General features: G+C 40.3%; 2 protein-coding genes across 5 annotated transcripts in view; one reads left to right on the forward strand and one right to left on the reverse strand.

The window, feature by feature from the left end:
• Positions 1–874: 874 nt before the first annotated feature.
• On the forward strand, positions 875–4,891 carry LOC119117677 (toll-like receptor 5). Its single transcript, XM_037244102.1, has 4 exons — positions 875–1,015; positions 1,677–3,963; positions 4,278–4,366; positions 4,437–4,891. Exons 1-4 carry the CDS (start codon positions 875–877, stop codon positions 4,662–4,664), a joined length of 2,745 nt encoding a protein of 914 aa, XP_037099997.1. The 3' UTR covers positions 4,665–4,891.
• A 1,570-nt stretch (positions 4,892–6,461) lies between these two features.
• disp1 (dispatched homolog 1 (Drosophila)) overlaps positions 6,462–19,961 on the reverse strand; it is a 31,770-nt gene continuing 18,270 nt past the window's right edge. For all 4 annotated transcript variants that reach the window (XM_037244099.1, XM_037244100.1, XM_037244101.1 and 1 more), the window contains 9 exons: positions 17,456–18,150; positions 14,451–14,480; positions 14,078–14,201; positions 13,201–13,328; positions 12,220–12,314; positions 11,984–12,081; positions 10,175–11,764; positions 9,419–9,682; positions 6,462–8,941 (listed from right to left, as the gene is read on the reverse strand). In XM_037244099.1, the coding sequence (XP_037099994.1) occupies positions 7,346–8,941; positions 9,419–9,682; positions 10,175–11,764; positions 11,984–12,081; positions 12,220–12,314; positions 13,201–13,328; positions 14,078–14,201; positions 14,451–14,480; positions 17,456–18,120 (4,590 nt within the window). In that variant the 5' untranslated portion in view covers positions 18,121–18,150 and the 3' untranslated portion in view covers positions 6,462–7,345. The remainder of the gene's footprint in view (positions 8,942–9,418; positions 9,683–10,174; positions 11,765–11,983; positions 12,082–12,219; positions 12,315–13,200; positions 13,329–14,077; positions 14,202–14,450; positions 14,481–17,455; positions 18,151–19,961) is intronic.

Raw genomic sequence — 19,961 nt, forward strand, 5'->3', positions numbered from 1 at the left:
GTCAAATTGACCCAACTTAGCAGGTCGGTCCCATTTCCAACAGAGCCGTGTTAAGGATAATAAATGGTTGTGAGAGTCGCTCAGTGGCGGTGTGTTTGTGGATGTGATTGTTTGTCTCTGTACTATGTTGGGGTCCACGAGTGTCTTTTGTTAAATTGCAAAATGCTCTTCTGACAGAGTGACGCAATGACAAAAGGCCTTCTGTTTTTTTCCACACCATTTTACTACACTAGTGATGGTGACACATTTTCCATTCACATAGTGAAAAACTCTTCTACACACTACAGAAATCTTTTTGAAATATTGAAATGTGATTTCATTTGGTGGAATTCACCTTTCACTTGTGAGTGACAACATTTTCAGTTCCGAGAGATTTCATGCATGTACTACACAAAAACACTTATATTCCACTTATTTTAAGTATTTAATTGTGTATGCAACCATCGTAAAATCTTGTTCATTATATGTATAAGGATGATAATACTATACAAGTATTAGTACAGTAGTAGTTGTTAAAATTCTAATTGTCACAATTAATCATTAAACTCTATTTTAGGAGGATATATGTATAATAGCTCAAATTAAATTAAAGGCACAACTATGTTGACAAATAGCAATTTGATTTGCTTGTTTTATGAGGTCAAACTCAATGGTGCAATGAAGCATATGTTGATAGACTGGCTGGAACAGGAGTAATAACAGTATGGACTTTTGTCTGTTATCAGAGAAACTCATCAGCTGATTAAGTTTTATTTGCGGAAATTATATTTGCAGAAATTATATCAGTAAATGCCTTTTATGAGTGTAGCAAGCTGCACCAGTGAACTATTAACCAATGTAAGGCAAACAGTCTTACGCAACTTCCTTCTCGGTTATGTACCCCGCTCATTGTGCTTGGGTTGACAGTAGCTGCTTTGGCTCACGTTTAATGTGCCCCACCAGGATAATGAACTGCGGGAAGTACAACTTGTGGACCCTGGCTCTTCAGCTGGTCTTCATCTGTGTGATTGTTCAGGTAGGTGTCGCACACTTTGTCCAATGCCAATTGCATTTTTTTTAAGTTTGTTTACTATAGTTGTTGTATTTTGAAGCATTTTTTATGAATGCATGTTAACTTGGTCCCTGGTGGACAACATTTTCTCTGATTTGATCTTGTATTTTGTTGAAGACTAAATATGTCTATGATAAAGAGACCCAAGAGTTTTATTTCCACATTTTGAGACCAAAGAAGAGTGTGCCAAGAGAAGTGACAGCAAACAACAACAGAGGTTAATGATACCAGATCATTTAAGCATTTGGCTGCCTACTTGTACCCTTTTTTTTTTATACAGTCACTCCTTTCTTTTCTGGAAACCTGATTTTATCTTTGCAAGGAACATGTTGCTTATCACTTAGGAAGGTTAGGAACTTATAAAGCAACCTTGCTAAAGGTGGCTAGTCGAATTAACCACTTGTTGTTTTGGTAATGTAGGTAGTGTCAGACTGTCTTAACTTGCTATTTTTTTGCAAAACTACATTTATTTTATATATATATATATATATATATATATATATATATATAAATAATCTATCAATTTTCCTCCATTGATTTGGGGTCGGGTCGCGAAGGCAGTAACGTAAACAGGAAATCACAACTCTGTCAATTTCTCATTCCCCGTTTTGTTTTCTTTCTACAGGTTGCCAAGTGTGACCCATCTTGTAAAATATACGGCCCTGTAGCCGCTTGTCACAGACAGAATCACCAATGGGTGCCTGATCTGCCTTCAAACATCACCCACCTCTACTTGGAGATGAACAGAATCAGTGAGATTAATAGCACGTCACTCCAAAATCTGGAGCAACTGCTAGAATTGGATCTTGGGAAGCAGAATGCGACGCTCGTAATAAGGAATAACGCATTCCTCAGACAGACACAGTTGGTTCACTTAGTTCTGGGTGATAATCTTGGCCTTCAATTGGAGCCACGAGCATTTGCGGGGATGATCAGTTTGAAATACCTCTTCATGGACCACTGCGATTTGACAGACTCCATATTGGCGCAGAACTACTTTGAGCCGCTCCTGTCCTTACAAGTACTTAATCTTTTCGGGAACTTACTCCGAAAAGTCACTCCTGGACTTTTCTTTCAAAATCTCTCTAATTTGGTAGAGATTAACCTCATGTTGAATAAGATTGAACAACTCTGTGAAGAAGATCTCATTGGTTTCAGAGGGAAGTACTTCACACACTTCAATTTAGACTCCAATCACTTGTACAAAATGGCCGCTATGGATTTCGACTGGGGAAGATGCGGAAACCCGTTTCGAGGAATGGCTTTCAACATTCTTGATTTATCAACCAGCGGGTTTAACGTTACCGCAACCCAACAATTTCTTAAAGCGATTCAGGGGACTCCCATTGCTCATCTCATATTCTCCGGCATATTAGGGAAAGGTTTTTCACACGACAATATACCAGATCCAGACAGGCACACATTTGAAGGTCTTGCAAACAGCGCAATAAACATTTTTGATGTATCTAAAAACCAAATATTTGCCTTACAGAGAGCCGTCTTCAGTTCTCTGACCGATGCGATAATAATTGATGTGTCGCAAAACAAAATCAATCAAATTACCAACCAAGCCTTCAGTGGTGTTCAGGGAAATTTAAGATTGCTCAACTTGTCGTTCAATCTTCTAGGAGAAGTAGTTTCACACACGTTTAGCAGTCTGACAGAGCTTAGGGTTTTGGATTTGTCTTTTAATCACATTGGAGCGCTGGGATATCATGCTTTTGAAGGTCTTCCCAAATTACGAGCATTATATATGACAGGAAACTCCCTGCGGACCTTAGGTTCCCCTGCATCATTGCCAAATCTCGAATTTCTTCTTCTGGGTGACAATCGGTTGGTTAATATATACGCGATAGATGAACTAAGCATTAATCCGATTCACGTGGACGTGACCAATAACCGATTAACAAACCTTGAGGATGTTTATCTCATTTTAAGTCATTTCAAAAATCTGCAGAATTTCTTCTTTGGTGGTAATTTCATTAAGTGGTGCATGCTTGGTCAGAACATTTCAATTCCTTTTAATCATAGCTTACAAGTGCTAGATCTTCATGATAGCTCTCTGCAGTTGGTTTGGGCTGACGGGACATGCCTTGATGTTTTTGATCATCTTGAAAATCTGCTCGGTCTAAATTTAAGCTTCAACTCCCTCAAGAATCTCCCAAAGGGCATTTTCCATGGTCTCAACTCAATCATTGAGCTTGACCTGTCTTCTAACGCCTTGACCTATCTGGAGCCAGATGTTTTACCCAACAGCCTTACAAACCTCGATCTGTCCAACAACTTCTTGGCCTACCCAGATCCAATGACTTTTGATTCCCTCCTCCTCCTCAGCCTTTCGGGAAATCGATTTTACTGCGACTGTCAACTCGAAACCTTCCTGAAGTGGATGAATGACACCAATGTAACCTTCCTCAGTCTAGAGAATTACCGATGCGAGTTTCCGGCTGTTAACTATGACCTTCCACTGCTCAACTACTCCCGGATGGTGGAACCATGTGAGGTGGATGACGATCTGGCGGTCCAAAAACTTAAATTTGCGCTGTTTGTCTTCTCTACTCTTCTCATTCTCACCACCATACTTTGTGGGATTGCTTACGCACGTCTTCGTGGATATATTTATATCACTTACAAAAAAATCGTCAGTCGAGTTCTCGAGGGGCCCAAAGCCCCGCCTCCTCTGCAGGACGCTCAGTATGATGTCTATCTTTGCTTCAGCAACACAGACTTCATGTGGGTAGAAGCTGCTTTACTGAAAAAACTGGACAATAAGTTCTCGGAAGAGAACATCCTGCACTGTTGTTTCGAGGCCAGAGACTTCCTGCCTGGTGAAGATCACCTCTCCAACATTAGAGATGCCATCTGGGGCAGTAGAAAGACTTTGTGTATCGTCTCCAAAGATTTCCTTAAAGGTAAAGACAACGCGTACATTTTGTATATTACTCAATTCAACCCGACTGAGAACTTTTTTAATCCAGCCATTGGAGCCTATTCTAGCCCCTCCTAGTTATGGATCTTTGGAATCATCATAATCTTTGTTCCCGAGGGGGCACATGTACCAGTGACCGAATGTGATCCTGATTTCAGTCAGTCAGAAAAATCCAGATTATCAGATGCATTTGAAAATATTAACCTGGTAGATTAGCACGTGTAATGACATGTTTTTCTTTCGTTTCCAAACATTTCCATATCTAATTTTATTATCGCCCCCCCCCCCCCCCTTCAGATGGCTGGTGCTTGGAGGCGTTTACCTTGGCTCAGGGCCGCATGCTGACTGAGCTAAAAAATGTTCTGATTATGCTGGTGGTCGGGAAGGTCAGTGCTTCTCCATGAATATTCTCCGATATATATATAGATGCCATATTCTGATGTAATCCAACAAAAGGTGGCTCACTACCAGCTGATGAAGTACAATGCAGTCCGAGCGTTCGTCCAGAGGAGAGAGTACCTGATCTGGCCAGAGGACCCTCAGGACCTAGAGTGGTTTTATGAGCGCCTGGTTTCCAACATCCTCAAAGAGACTGAAGTGAAGAAATTTGACGAGGAAGCGCCAAAGCCTGACATTCCACCTGGAAATGACATTCAGCTTGAGAACATTGAAGCACGGCTGTGACCTGTCAACAAGAACATCTGAATGAAAAAGCACTCCTGCTGTAGGGATGTGATGACAGCCTTTGTTATCCACAATAGTTAAAAGTAAGAAAACAGGTGTTACAAAGAAGCAGGAATCAATCATTGATTTTATAGCAATTCCATTTTGACCGCATTGTTATATAGCACAGGTGTCAAAGTCAAGGCCCAGGGGCCAGATACGGCCCGCCACATCATTTTATGTTTCCCGCGAAGACAAATTGTGCATCAAATTCGTGTGTCATTACTAGAATTGCAAATTGCCTTCACTTTTAATAATATATATATATTTTTTATATTTGACCAGTTTTTACTCGTCTGATTTGAAAACGAGTTATTTGTCAGTTCGTTTTGTAGCTTTTACTGTATATAATATGAGGTGCTCGTACATTTATTTGGGTTGACAGTCATAATGGCCCGCCGAAAGAAGCTATGACTACAATGCGGCCCGCGAAAAAAAATGAGTTTGACACCCCTGTTATATAGTAAGGAGAAACAACTTTCAATTGTCACCACTAAATGGGAGCAGTGGATTTTTCTTTTCTTCCCTTAGTTGATTTTAAGTACTCCTTTGCGATTTTGACTGGCCCCATACTTGACTGGATACTGTCGCACTATTACCACACTCTTTTTCAATCCAAAATGAGGACAAAAAACGATAGCATTTCCCCAAAGGGACATTTTGGTTTGAGAGCGTACAGCTCGGGTCACCAGGCTTCTTTTAACGACTAAGTTACTGAAAACAGGAAGCTACTGGGAAGAGGAACACTTCCATCCTGTTTCCACTTTAGGAAAGAAAACAAAACCGCAGCGCTAACTTGAGTTAATTGTTGAAGACAAATGCTGAAGTTATTGAAAAAGGAACTAACTTGAAATTCACAAATAGTATTTTTTTTTTGCATTTGTTTTTAAAGGAGACTCACTTTCCTCCCAATCAAACTCATTCCGCAACACCCAGAGATATTCCGTTTTCTTTTCATATTTTCTTTCATTTTGAAATATATTTGTAATAACCATCACCTAGGCAAAAAGATTTTGGTTAAAAAAAGACATCTGGTCTAGACTGATTAAACATTAGTACACTGTTTCATCTCCATAAATCTGGTTTCTTCCTCTGTCTCTGGCGAGATCTAATTTGAAAAGGTGAAGCAAATGTTTACCGTGTTAAACTCTGAATCACTGTGACCTCTTCACGGTTATTTAAAGCTTGCTGGAATATACAACATGAGTTCTACTGCCCCCTCGAAAAAATTAAATAAGCCACGCCCCTTTCCAGGCCACAGCTAATATTTGACCTCTGTTTAAATCAATATCATCACAGAGGTGCTTGTTGTCCCATGGTCAGTTTTGCGCAAGAGAAGAAGAAAGGTAGTCACGGATGAGATGGAGGCAAATGACGTGGTCAAAATAAGTATACATGTGATCCTCCAACGTGGGAGGTCAAAACCTAGAATGTTTCTAATTGTACATATGTGAGGAAAAAAACACATTTCCATAGCAAGTGGTTACTGGGTGACTCCTCTGAGATTCACTTATGAATTTTACATTGAAGCTCTAAGAGCAAAAAGTGTCAAGAAGTTAAAATAAACTGCTAAATTTGCCGTTTCAAAGTAGGCTTTGAAAACACACCGCTGCTTGAAGTACCACATCACAAGAAAGGCAATAAACACACGGAGGGAGCTCTGATGTATCTCCCAAGTATTAAAAAAACTAAAATGATCATAGCCAACTCAGCTACCTCAGACTTGTAGATAAATTTACAATCTCCTCCAAGAGTTTCTTTTTTTTGTTGTACACACGATATTCAGGTTTCACATAAAAAAAAAAAAGTTTTATGGACCAAGTAAATCACCAAACCTTATTCCAAATAGAGAATCAATTTCATTTCCTAAAGAGGAAACTGAAAGGAGAAATGTAAACACCAAAAAGTTAGCTTGACTTTTAAATCTAATATTGATGTGAAACCCAAATGTCTTCAGAATACAACGAAAGGAATTGCCGTTCCAATTTTTTTGAAGGGGACTCGAGCTTCCTATATATTTCTCATGTAGTAAATGACAACGAAAACCTATTTGCGCTATGAAAATCACTTTATGACCCATCATAACAATGTTGGGCTATCTGTGAAGAAATTTGATCTTGTGTAAATCAAAATAAAAGTAAAGTGAAGCCTAACTTTGAATCCTGCCAATTACTTGAGGTCAGACACGCAGCAGGAAAGGCGCTGCTATTTCTGAGCCAATTATGAATATTTGCTTATAAAATACTCATATCTTGTGGTTTGTGGCATCTGTTGATAAACAGGACAAATACGGTTAAGTGGGACATTTTAATTGTACAGAACAAAATCCATTGGAGACTTTCAATGCACACAAAACAGCTGACAAGCAATATTATATTAAATAGTGTGAAATGTGATACCTATGTCGCATTTAATAGCAAATATGTGCGGGTTTTTTTTCTGACTGTGCAAATGTCTGCAATATATTAACACATTGTTTAAAAAAAAAAAAAAAACATCAAGTGTTAAGATTGTTTGAAAAAAAAAAAAAATTGGCTGTAGGAAGAAAACTAAAAATAGAAAATTTTCCCATGTGGGCAAATAAAGAAATATTTAGCGAGTCGATGCTATTGTATAAAAATTTGATGTTGTATATTTTTATCCTAACATAAGCTTTCAGAAGAGCGACTGCTGCTTATTATAATAGGAGGCACACTTGTTTCACTTTTTGGCACATTGAACTCTGAAGCCGAGTTGCACTTGACCTTCAACGCCCTGTTAAAACAGTAAACTTTCTTTGGCGAGCCAGAAGACGCCCGCTCTCGTTTGGAGTTCTGCTTGCACTTTTTCACACTTGCTTTTTCCTCCTGCTGGCTAGGGATCTTACACCAAACATCCTCTTGTGTTGTGGTTTCTGTGGCTATGCCGCACGCAGGCTTGCAACCGCCTTCTCGCGTTTTCAGATGTCTGTCTGTGTGAGTTGAGCTGATAATTGGGTTTGCCACTTCTGGCCGATGATTGGGCTCTTGTGCGTGACACTCGGAGCCGATAAAAGAGCCAGGTTTTTGGGTGGTGTGCTGGGATCTATGTTCAGAAGGAGCCTCTGGGCTCGGAACGCAATACTTAAGATGGCAGCAGGGTGCGGGTGCTTGTCTGGGGTATACCAGCCTTCCTGGACCGCAGCGGTGCAAGTGGGGAGGCGGACAGGGGACGTAGTGCTTGCAGCAATCCACGTGTGTGCAGACTTGGTCCAGTTGGCTCGGACAGGGGGGTATGAGGGGATGCGAGTCTTGGAGAGGCTGGGGACAGGAGTGGGGTGTCCACTGTGGAGGTGGCTCCCCACATGAGCAGTCTGTGTTTTGAGAGTACTGGCACTGAGACTGACTGTTGTGAGTGGCTTCAGGATTACATCTGCCAGCCTGCATTTTATTGTTATACTGGGTGTGGGAATACTGGTGAGGAGGGTGGACTCCATTATGACGCTGAGTACAAACGTCCCGATCCTCTTGAGGTTTGTCTTCAGCTTTATGACTTGAAGCCAGCGGTTCTAATTCATAATGTTCCGTCTCTCCATCGCCGCTGTCTAGCTGGTATTTCGCCAAACCGGATGGAGAGCCTTCGGTGAGGTCCTCAGAGAAAGCCTGACACTGCAGCTTTTTGGGCAGTGGGATCTGGCCGCAGGTGCCCTGAGGTCCCAAACAGCGGCACATGCACTGAAAAAAGAAGGTGGCGAAGGCCCAGCTAATGCACATGATCAGCATCATGAAGGTGCCCAGCTGGGTGTAGGCTAACACGGTCGAGGGCATCATCATGGCCCCTGCGACGAAGGTGGTCAAGGCAGCCATAGCAATAGCGGAACCCATGCGGCCGAGGGAGAAGATCACCTTGCCTTCGCGGTCCGGTTCCGGAGCCAACCTGTAGGCTACACCGTAATGGACGGCGAAGTCCACCGACAGTCCAACAGCCACTGAAATGGTGACCGACTCCAAGACGTTCAGCTCCCAACCGAGAAGCACCAGGGAGCCCACCGTGACAAAAATCGTCCCGGCAATGGATAGGATGGCGTATAAGCTGATGATGATGTTCCATGTGGTGAGTAGCATGACGCTGAAGGCTACAGCCACAGACAGCGCCATGGCAACCAGCGTGCCATCGGACAGACTGTCCTGAAGATCGAAGAATTCCAGGTTGCTGACAAACCAGCCGTGGTTGAGGCCTGCTGGGGCGTGGCGCAGCTCTTCCGTTATCCAGGCGTCCACCTGGATAACCAAAAGGTAACTATTACATTTGGTGTAATGGGAAAATTCCACAAATTACAACAGCAAGTCAAACCGTATTTTCCGCACTATAAGGCGCACCGGATTATAAGGCGCACCTTCAATGAATGGCCCATTTTAAAATTTTGTCCATATATAAGGCGCACCGGATTATAAGACGCACCTTCAATGAATGGCCCATTTTAAAACTTTATCCATATATAAGAGATATACATTTGGCCCGCAGGCCGGACTTTGGACACGCCTGCTGTAGTGGCTCAATATTGGTCCATATATAAGGCGGCTTTTGAGAAAATTTGAGGTTTTTAGGTGCGCCTTATAGTGCGGAAAATACGGTAATTTGAATTCCCTTGAATTATGTCTTTGGGTATTTAACATTGTTTTACAATGACAATTGTGTCTAAAAGAGCAGAGGCCATCATTTGAGGAACTATAACAATAATAAAAATATTCACTGACCTCACAGTAGAACTGATGCATCTTCTCATAGGCTAGCGTGAAGAGGAAGGTACTCTTGAACTCCAAAACAATGGCCTTGATGGTGTCGTTGATGTCAAATCGAGGTCCAGGGGTCTTGCTGTCCAGGTGGTAGTTGGTACTGCGATCAAGCTCCATAATGGCCCGCTTGATGCACAGCTCAAACACTTCCTGCTTGTAGGGGAAAGTGGATTGACTGCAACAGGGGTAGACAGATGCTTCTTCGCAGTCTTGGTTCTCCATCCACTGTTAAAAAAAAATACACACACATATATGTATAATTAATAAAATATAATTAAAAGTTAAATTTGAAACTTTAAGATTTTTAATACAGTACATTTTTGTCCAGTCCAGTTGTATTTATTATTATTTTTTTTAAATTACAATTTTGATGGAACTTGCAATGTTAATGTTCACACTGTGTGTATTGTTACAGTAAAGTGCTCTTAATAATACCGTAATTCTCGGACTATAAGCCGCACCAGATAAAACTCGTGATTCCGGGTTCAAAATTTGCAAAAAAAAGTCGCGGCTTATAGTCCGAAATGTACGGTATTAATTTTTTTTTTTTTTTAGGAATGAAACCTCTCATTTTATATCTTAACTTGTCATGCCTGCAAATAATAAAGTGTAAGTAGTTATTTTACTGAATTAAAAAATTCTCTTAATAGAATAGAATGAACAATTAGTCAGTGGTATTACACATGAACCTAATAAACTGGCGCAAGGAGAACTGACCTGCTTGAAGGTCTCAATGAAGCAGCTGGTGAAGTCCTGCTCGTCTGACTGAAACACAAAACTCTGGTTTCGAAGCTTCTGGCAGAAATTGAGGATCCAAAGCTGAGACGCTGGACTGGCGATGTTAAAGCTGCTGTCCAGCATCAACTTTCCCTTATTTTTGGGGTTCAGGGGGTCGCCGTTATCCAAAGGTGTGACACCCCAGATGATGGTGATAGGCATGTGGAGGTCCTCTCCATGATGCACTCTCTCAAACATGAAAAGTTTCTTGTACTCTGCGTCGTAGCGCTCGAAAGGGTGAGAGGAACGGAACACCTGAAACTCAGCCAGCTCTAGTGAGGGAAGCTTCATCTTTGGGTTGACGCAAACAACATATGCCCCGCCCACTGTAAGTGCAAGAAACCAGAAGAGCCAGAGGTAACGAAGCTTGATGACAATGCAGGGAAGGACTTTCTCAAAGAAGATTCGAGAGGCTTCAGAGACACTAAACAAGCATCTGCTAGCCTTTTGGCAAAGACCCGCCACAATCATTTGGATGCAGTACCCGGTTTGCTGGTGTTGGGGCTTAGAACATGGTAACACGTTTGGTAGGTAGCGCTCATGCAACACCACCACAGCTGGAAGCCACGTCACCATGAGGATATAATTAACCAAGATGGCCGTTCCGGCGTAGACGCCGAAGCAACGGATAGCGGTGATGTTGCTGACATAGTTAGCATAAAAAGCAGCAGCGGTGGTAAAGCTGGTGACGAACATAGACAAAGCGGCGTGCTGCAAAGTCACACTGACAGTTTCCGCCAGCTCGGCATTCGGCTTATCAATTTTGGTGTAATTCCATACATCGCAAAGCACAAAAGCGTCGTCCGCTCCGATTCCCACCAGGATGATCAGAGCCGTGAGATTCATGAAGGGAAAAAACTCAAAGTTGAAAACCATGCGGTAGAGAAAATAAGAGACAATGAGGGAGCTAATAATGGCTATTATTGTCATTAGCGTGATGAAAACGGACCGTGTGTACACACACATGACCAGTAGGACTATAACGATGGCTATAGCTGGGTACACCGTGTCCGTAAGTAGGTAGTCCTGAAAGAGGTCATGTTTAATGCCAAACTCGATCCCGGTGACTGTGGTGATGCCGTCCGAGGAGTTCCAGTTCTCAAAATTATCGAGGTAAATATTCATCATGGACTCTCCTTTTTCTGTTGGCGAGAAGAGCATGCTATACATGAGCACGGGCGGGGGAAATTCCAGGCTCTTCGGACTGAGGAAATCCTTATCAACCAGGAAGTGCATCATTTGGTAGACGGCGTTATACTTGGTGCACTTCCGAGGCACATTGCCACACTTTAGCTGATCTTTGCGTTTCAGGGCCATGTCCCAGCAATCGGGTCCCAACGTGCCATTGTGGTAGTACTTAGCGCAAGAGCGCAGAATCTTCAACGTGTGCGATACGTCACGCTCGGTAATCATTTGACAGGATGATCTATTTGTGAGGGCTGCTATGTAGTTCCCAATAGTCCAGCTGGGGCAACATGAAGCATCGTTGGTGCGCTGGCAGAGACTCCAGTAGTCCCGATGAGAGCGCACCTATGGACAGAAGCAATCAGTATAGTAATAGAATACATGGCCAACAGGTTTACCGTATTTTCCGGACTATAAGGCGCACCTAAAAAACTAAAAATTTCTCAAAAGCCAACAGTGCGCCTTATAGTCCGGTGCGCCTTATATAAGGTTTTATAGTCCGGAAAATACGGTAATTATTTTCTTCTTGAAAAAGTATACAATATGTATGTTCTGCATTCATACCCTCGTGTTGTCCAGATTACACATGGATTTGATGGCTTGGATATTCCACAAGTTCTTCCCCTCAGCAGATGAGAAAACCAGTCTGGAATAGCTGGAGCCTACATGAGGTACAGTATAAAGGAGAATTATATCAGGCAAATAATAATTAGGCAAAATAAAACATTTTTTCCTGATAGCGACATTATACAATCAATGTTACATTGTAAACCAATTGGATAAATTTAAACCAGCCTTACCAGGCACATCACAGAAAAACTCCTTACTGAAGTCCCACTCTGCATGCCGTTTTTCTCGATCAAAGTGGTCTTCAGGCCACTTGGGTTCTTGGTGACTAGAAAGCAACCAAAATGATTGGATGATTACAATATTATTTAATACAATTATTCCCTTCAAGGCTTAAAGGGAGACTTTGGAGAAGGAATTCAATAGATAAAAATAAGACAAATCAGAAAATTAAAATGTTATGCAGAAATACCACTTTAAAATAAGTTCTTAAAAATTATTAATTGAAAAAAATATTACAATTATAATTGAAAATAATATATAATTAATTATTTGTAAAAATAATTTTAAAAAATTAGATAAAAATAAAAATTGTGATGGAATATACATAGTTCAATGTAACAGAGTAAAAGTCTTTTTTAACAAAAATTAAAAGGTAAAAAAATGCATTGCATTAAAATTGACTCGTGAAATTTATCCAAGAAGTCCAAGAGTAAATGTAACACACTAAATGAAGTTAGTTCCTACCCACCTCTGGGGGTGGGGGCAAGGGGACAGGGTTGACAGATATGGGATGAAGTAGGGAAGCTTACTGACAGACATAAGCACACAATTATGTCTACAGACAGAAACATTGAAAGATGGAGAGGGTTTGATCACAAATTCCTTTTTTTGTCTGCAGGGGGATTCACAATGAACCATCTGGCTTCATACAAAGTGAGTGGTTACCCTCCTAGGCTCCTACCCAAAGTGCAAAGCCAAGCAAAACCTGATTTCTATTCAGTGCAAGTCTTGAGTTGCTATTAAGTGTGTTTGTGTCCTCTGCGAAAAGTCCCGCATGCAAATAGGTGAGTACACATTCAAGCCAATTGACTCTGATGTGACAAGACACATTTTGAATCAATCAGTTGCAGACTCAAGATGCTAGTCACATTGAAAATCTGTCCCCTAAATGAAAAAGTTTGACAATGATGTCTTGTGTTTAGTTCAGTTACTTTTTAGCCTGCTCGTCAGCATATTTGAAGGGATAGTTGGCCAGTGTCGCTTTGTAGCCAGTGTTCTTCACCATGTTGTTCCATGTGACCAATCGTTGACCGATGGCAGTTCCTCGAGGCTCAAAACCCTTTGAAGAAAAAATAAATACAAATAAAGCAATCATTGTTAATTAACAAGAGGTAACTGCTAATTGGGGCTCCCAAAATGTAAATTTCTTAGAATCAATGATTCTATCAATTATTTGGGGGAAATATTTTGCATGGAAGTGAATTACAAAACACATTTTTTTCATTTACCATTGTTTTTTTGCTATTGTTTAGTGATTAAAAACAAGTAAATAAGTAAACAAAATCACACAAGAGGGATTAATGTACTCACCAAACTCTGTGAAACTGATTCAGTTACTGGTGCGGTTATTGTTGTCCATAATAAACGTAGACGTTTACAAAATGTTTGATTTCACACAAAAGATAATATATTTTTAATAAATTAAATTCAATATTAATCAACAACTGCTGTTGAAAGACTAACATTAGAGAATTTGGATCATTCTAAGGTAAAAAATGATTCCAAACTCAATTATTAAAATAGTTGTTGATTATTTTGATAATCGATTAATTGTCCATTAATCAATTTAGACAACTCCAGATTAGTATTAGTGGAAAAAAAGTCACTGTGTAATTTGCCATCATATAAGGCAGCAGTACAATGATGTGCGCAGTCATTTCAGTAAAATTGACACGAGTTTCCTGGCTAAGGCTCAATATGTAAAACGAAGCAGAACAAAGTGACCAAGACGATAAACAGACAGAAGTTCAGTAAACAACATGTTGTAATCTGACCTTAAAATGAGCACTTCATTTGGATGATACTCACCAAAAGAGGGTCAGAGAAATCAGGGAGGTCAGGAACAAGGACACCCACCAGGGCGCACACGACAATTAGTACTGTGCACACACCGAGAACCACCACCGGCCAATCAGCTATCAGCTCCGAATAACTGAAAAATGCAAGGACAGTCTAAATTGACATTGAAATTTTGTAGCTGTGTCACTGAGAAATGATGAGATGCAGTCAGCTAAAGCCAGGTACAGACAGACACAACTCCCACGAGATAACTCATGACTCAGTATTGAGGAATGACAGCAGTGATGGATGGACGGGAAGAAAAGAGGGGTGGGGGGGTGGAGGAGAGACATTTTTGCAATCCAGACCATCAACAGGAGACTTTGTTTTTGGCAGGCCTTACCTTTTGGGGAATCGAAAGGGCCAAGCAGGGCTGAAAAAAGAAAATGAGAAAGATAAATACCGTTTACATTTTGATGTCAAAGCGGCGGCCAATCCCCCCAAAAATATTTTAGGAGCGTTTGGAGGAGGCGAGAACTATTTATTTATGATGCCATGTGACCTTTGGCTCCCAGCAGAAGCAGCAGAACAAAGTGTGCAATGAAAACCATCAAACTATTTGTTCTGATAATATTGAACAAAATCCCCTTAAGTAAATTTTTAATTTTTTTTCAAAGACATGTCTAATTTTAACTGTCTCCCACATCTGCAACATATATAAGTTGCTGCTTGTCTATGTTTTTAGGCGAAAAAACAAAGAAAATACAGTGACTGACTACCAACTTCGTCGTCTCTTCCTTTTCCTGGCTTCCGTCTTGTTTTCTTTTCTCTGTGTAACTTTCACTGTTTTTCTATTTACCTGTGGGAGTCTTTTTGGATCACTGGGCTAATTAATAAGGTAAACACAGGCCTCTGGCCACTCACTCAACGCTGTGCTGACAGAGCAAAGAAACACAAAAAGTTTTGGGGGGGGGGTCGAGGAGCGTGTGCGAGTATGGCGATGTGTGTGATGTGATCATTTTTGTCGCTGGCCGCATCATAGTCAGTTTCCTTCGGAGGGCCATTAGGACTATCAACCCAAATAAATGTATGAACGTCTAATATTAGTCAACACAACAAACTAGTTGAATAATTTTGAAATCAGAGACTAGTAAAAACTGTTCAAATTTTTTAAAAAGATGAATGATAATAAAACTTGCTAGCAACATCTCTATTCGAGAAGACAATTTGTAATTTTAGTATTGACACGAAGTCGATGCAGTATTTGTCTTGGCGGGCCAAACATAATTACACTGTGGGCCAAATTTGGCCCGCGGGCCACAGTTGGACAATTTGGCTTTATTCAAATGTGCATTATGTGGTTAAAGACTTTGAATCAAAGCAGGGATTCTAGATCCCAAAACATAAAAAAATAGTTTGTTGAAGATTAAATAAGATTCTTATTTCGTTTGTACCAAAGAATCTTCAATCACGGTGGGGAAAAAAAAAACACAAGGTCGTCACAACTTTCCTTTCTAAATATGGATTGACAAATGATAACAAAGACAATGAACAAAAAAGGCAATGAACAAGTGAAAACTAAGTATATCATCAATTATTTTGTTGGATGATTTCAAAAGCACATATTTGTAACCTTATATAATATGTCCATGAACACAAGTCTGTGTGTTTTGGGGCCTGAAGGTAACTCCATTCGCTGTCAGACAGGTGGACAAATATTCCATGAAACAGGCCTTCAAGTTTGGAGCAATTAGTGTCAGAAATAAGGCCTCCTCAGACCTGATGTGTGCTTTTCTGGAACGTTGCACATGATTAGTTTTTGAGCAAGCCATGAAATCGGCGACGTGCACCCATTTAATACGTCATTACAAGAGCAGGCAGAAAAACATGGCTCCGTGCCAGACAAGTAATTCTTCATTGCCAACAGTATGAAAGCCAGTCAAGAAAGAAAGTCATTACTCACCAGCAAAATTTGAATATTTTTGCGACAACACGTTTTTCGACGAGACTCACCATCATCAGGCGACTAGCTCTGTTTTGCTTTTTATCAAACTTAAAATCCGATTTAAAAAAAAAAAAAATATCAATAAATTTTTTTTTTTTTAAAAATAGCAATAAAAAAAATTATTCAAAATAAATTATTAAAAAAAAAAAATCAGTCTGATGCACTCGCAGCTTTTAAATCAACATTGATTTTAAGATTTCAGTGGAGATTTTATTTGTTGTCATTTTTAAATTCCACCCAGGGATGCATTAGATTACCCCGGTCCAATCAAGTTTCTGTAATTCGAAAATTTAGTTGCTAAAAAGTTTTGGTGAGTAAGAAAATCGGTTCAACATTAAAAGAGCCTGCCACATCTGCTCCCCATTCACCAGCGGAATGAAAAATAGGGGTGAGGGTAGGGGTGCATTTAAGGAGGTTAAAGAAGTACATGAAAGGAAAAGAAAAACTGAACATGGAATAAATGTATGATGGAATGAACCACAGATGCTTGAAAGTTGCCCACTTAGGGTTGACGACAAAAAAAAATAAACTACTTCCAGAGTTACAGATTAGGGTGCTGCTCCTATTGCACCCAAATGAAGAATATTCCATGTTGTGTGAAATCAAGGCTAAAAAAAAAATTAATAATGCTACCATAAAAACACCTAAGTAAATTTCCTCCCATCTTTGCAGCACTGGTAAATATAGGATTATGCAAATGATGATGCACGCCATTAAATAGTCCCAGTTTCAGATGCGGTGATGGGATGTGGTTTGAGGAAAAGTCAACTCCCTCCTCACTAAATATGGAACACTTGGGAAAAAAAAAATGAAAGGTTTGCCAACAAATGGCTTTAATACGAGCATACAGCTTTGACAGGGAAATGCATGGTTGCCGTGTGAGCATGTGTGGATGTACAGTGCCTTTTCATTGAGGCCTATCTGATGAGTGTTGAAACTGCCTATACTTAAAAGCAGGGATGCCAAACTTACTTGCACAGGAGGGTATTTTAGGTCGCGGGTCTAGCAGGATACACTTTTAATGAACAAATTAAACCAAAATATTGTTGACCATAAATAGGACATAATATAATCCCCTAAACAAAAAAAATTAAATATTAACATGGTGTGTATATATACATATATATATTTATTTATTTATTAAATATATATATTAATTGATTAAATAATCGATTCTAAAAATATATATTTTTTTTAAAATACATACCGTAATTTTCAGACTATAACCCGCACCAGACTATAAGCCGCACCAGCTAAAACTTGTGATTCAGGGTTCAAAATTTGCGAAAAAAGTCACGGTTTACAGTCGGAAATTTATCGATTGAATAATTAATTCTAAAAATATTCAATGGTCACGTATTTACAGATATCATGAGTACAAAAAAAAAAAAAACTACACTTACCTAATTCCAGTAGAATGTGTTGAATTCTGGAGATGCTCCTGCCATGGCTGGTGACTGTGATGGTGTAGACAAAGTGGAGTGGTAGGGTGTGTAAGATGAGGCCGGGGGTGTGAGTAAGTGCAAGCAGGTGGACAACCAGAGCAGGTCAGAGGGCTCCTGGCGTGAGGAACCAAGCCAAGCCCATGGCCCGGGTTTGGAATCTTGCAGAGAGGACACTCCTGCTGACCACAGGGGCAGCAAAAGGAGTGCAAGCGACACTGCTGGCAGCAGAACGGCGAAGACTGGAGACAAGGGGAGGACGGAGATCGAGCGGATTTGGCTAGCGTTTGAGAATCTATGACAGCGGGGGAAGTTGCAGAGGCGGTCGGGTGGGGGAGCATCCTGAGGGTTCCGTTCTGTTTGACAACTCCGTTTTGGGTTGGTCTGTTTGTTCTCTGGACGTGTGATCTTGGCTTCTTTTGCAGCTGTCTACATGCCGCATTCCTAACTGAGGTTTCTTCATCTCCTTCTGCTGAAAGGTCATCACCATTTGAGGCAGCTGTGACAGGCTCTTGCACATTGCTGTCTGGTATACTCGTGTCTGAAGGTACATTTTCACCCATACAGAGAGGATGTCCTTCACAGCTGGGGGCCAGAGGGTCGTCAATCGTGTCGCTCAGGGCCATTGTCCTCTCCCAATGGGCCTGGCTCGATTACTGTCAGAAAAAAACAGAAGGGAAAAACATAAGATGTTCGGATTCCCAAGTATTTGGGCAGTTGCACCCCTTCTTTCCAAATGCTTTCCCTGAACCATAAAATGAAATGTGGGAATACATCAAAGCATGACTGATTTGTGGATTGACTGTCAGTTAAAATCAGTCATTTTTCTGGGAGCATATTTCAGGTGTTGCTCCGCCAGTGCTTTGTTTACTCCATAGATGTCAAACCAAAGGCCCGGGGGCCAGATACGGCCCGCCACATCATTTTATTTGGCCCGCAAAGACAAATTGTGCATCGACTTCAGGTTTCAATAGTAAAATTACAAATCGTCTTCACTTTTCAAAAATACAGATATTGCTAGCAACTTTTATTAGCATTCGTCTTTTTAAAATATTGGAACAGTTTTTACTAGTCGCTGATTTCAAAACTAGTTATTGATCAGTTTGTTGTGTAGACTAAACTGGATATAAGACGTTGACAGTCATAATGGCCCTCCAAAGGAAACTATATGACTACGATGCGGAAGTCGGATGTTCGTAAATTGAAAACTAGTTGAACTATGATATGCTGTGAAGCGACATCTCGCCTCAGATTAAGATCTTTTGGGGAGGAGCTAATTTTTGGGTTATATGTCGACATTACAGAGAGCTTTAGCCGCATGTTATAATAATTACTAATAGTACATAAAACAAAATGTATTTTTTTTGTATTTGCAACAAAACAGCCACCTTAAAATACATAGTGATATTAAAAGTTTTGAACTGAAGGTGGATGGCGTGGAAAATCTTAGATGATTCAGACCCTAATTATAACTGCGGTGCTTTAAACAGGGCATGTCACTGCTGGATGTAACATCTTAAATAAATCTTTGCGTGTCAAAGAAAGGCACAATTATTTTTTTTTTAACCTGGCACGACCAAAAAAAAACAGGAACAAGCTGTGGCTTACACTTGCTCAGAAGGTTAAAGGCTTGCAAGGCCACTCCCATGCCACTAACACATGTTGAGAGAAATATCTTGGTATCTCTTGTTCTTGTCATGGTGATTTTCCCTTTTGCTATCGGCTACATTTTGAAACATGTATAAAATAAATAAATTTAAAAAAAAAAAAGCTTCGTTGTGATTATTTCAGATGCAAAAAAAAGACCAAAGACCCATATGGACCATAAATAAATAAATAAATAAATGAATAAAAAATGAAATTAGTTGGGGGGGAAACATTTTGTATAAAAACAACCCGACTTTCTCTTTGCTGACAAAACACATCTGAAATGATTTTTTTTTTTTTTTTTTTTTTTTTAATGATTAGATAACACACCATAACGTATCAGGCCGTTCAGTATTAAGTTTGACAACTAATCACCTTATTGCATCCACCCTGGAAATTAATGCTAAATAAATATATTGGCGTCTGACCGCCGAGCGATACATCATGTTACCCTGACTTTCATGCCAGTCTCTAAATCGAGTAGTTATGGTCTATATGACAAATGCACTACATGACACCTTGACAGTGAGTGAGTATGAGGTGAAATATGAGTGTGACAGTCGATCAGGTCAGGTTAAAGAAGCGGAGAATTTCAAACTTCTGTGCCTGAGGCTAGAAGAGCTGAGGGAAACCCAGATGAAGTCATTTGTCTGGCTACAGCTGTCAAGCGCCTGTAATGACTTTAAATAAGGGCTTAGACACAGTTCAGGCGATAAATGCTCTGGATTGAAAGAATTCAGCCTGCAAGTGTACCAATTGCCAGCATTGACAATAAGGACTAGCATGTTTTTTATTAGCACTGAGGAAAAGGAATGATCAT

Source organism: Syngnathus acus, chromosome 24, assembly GCF_901709675.1.
Source record: "Syngnathus acus chromosome 24, fSynAcu1.2, whole genome shotgun sequence".
Classification (NCBI taxonomy): Eukaryota; Metazoa; Chordata; class Actinopteri; order Syngnathiformes; family Syngnathidae; genus Syngnathus; species Syngnathus acus.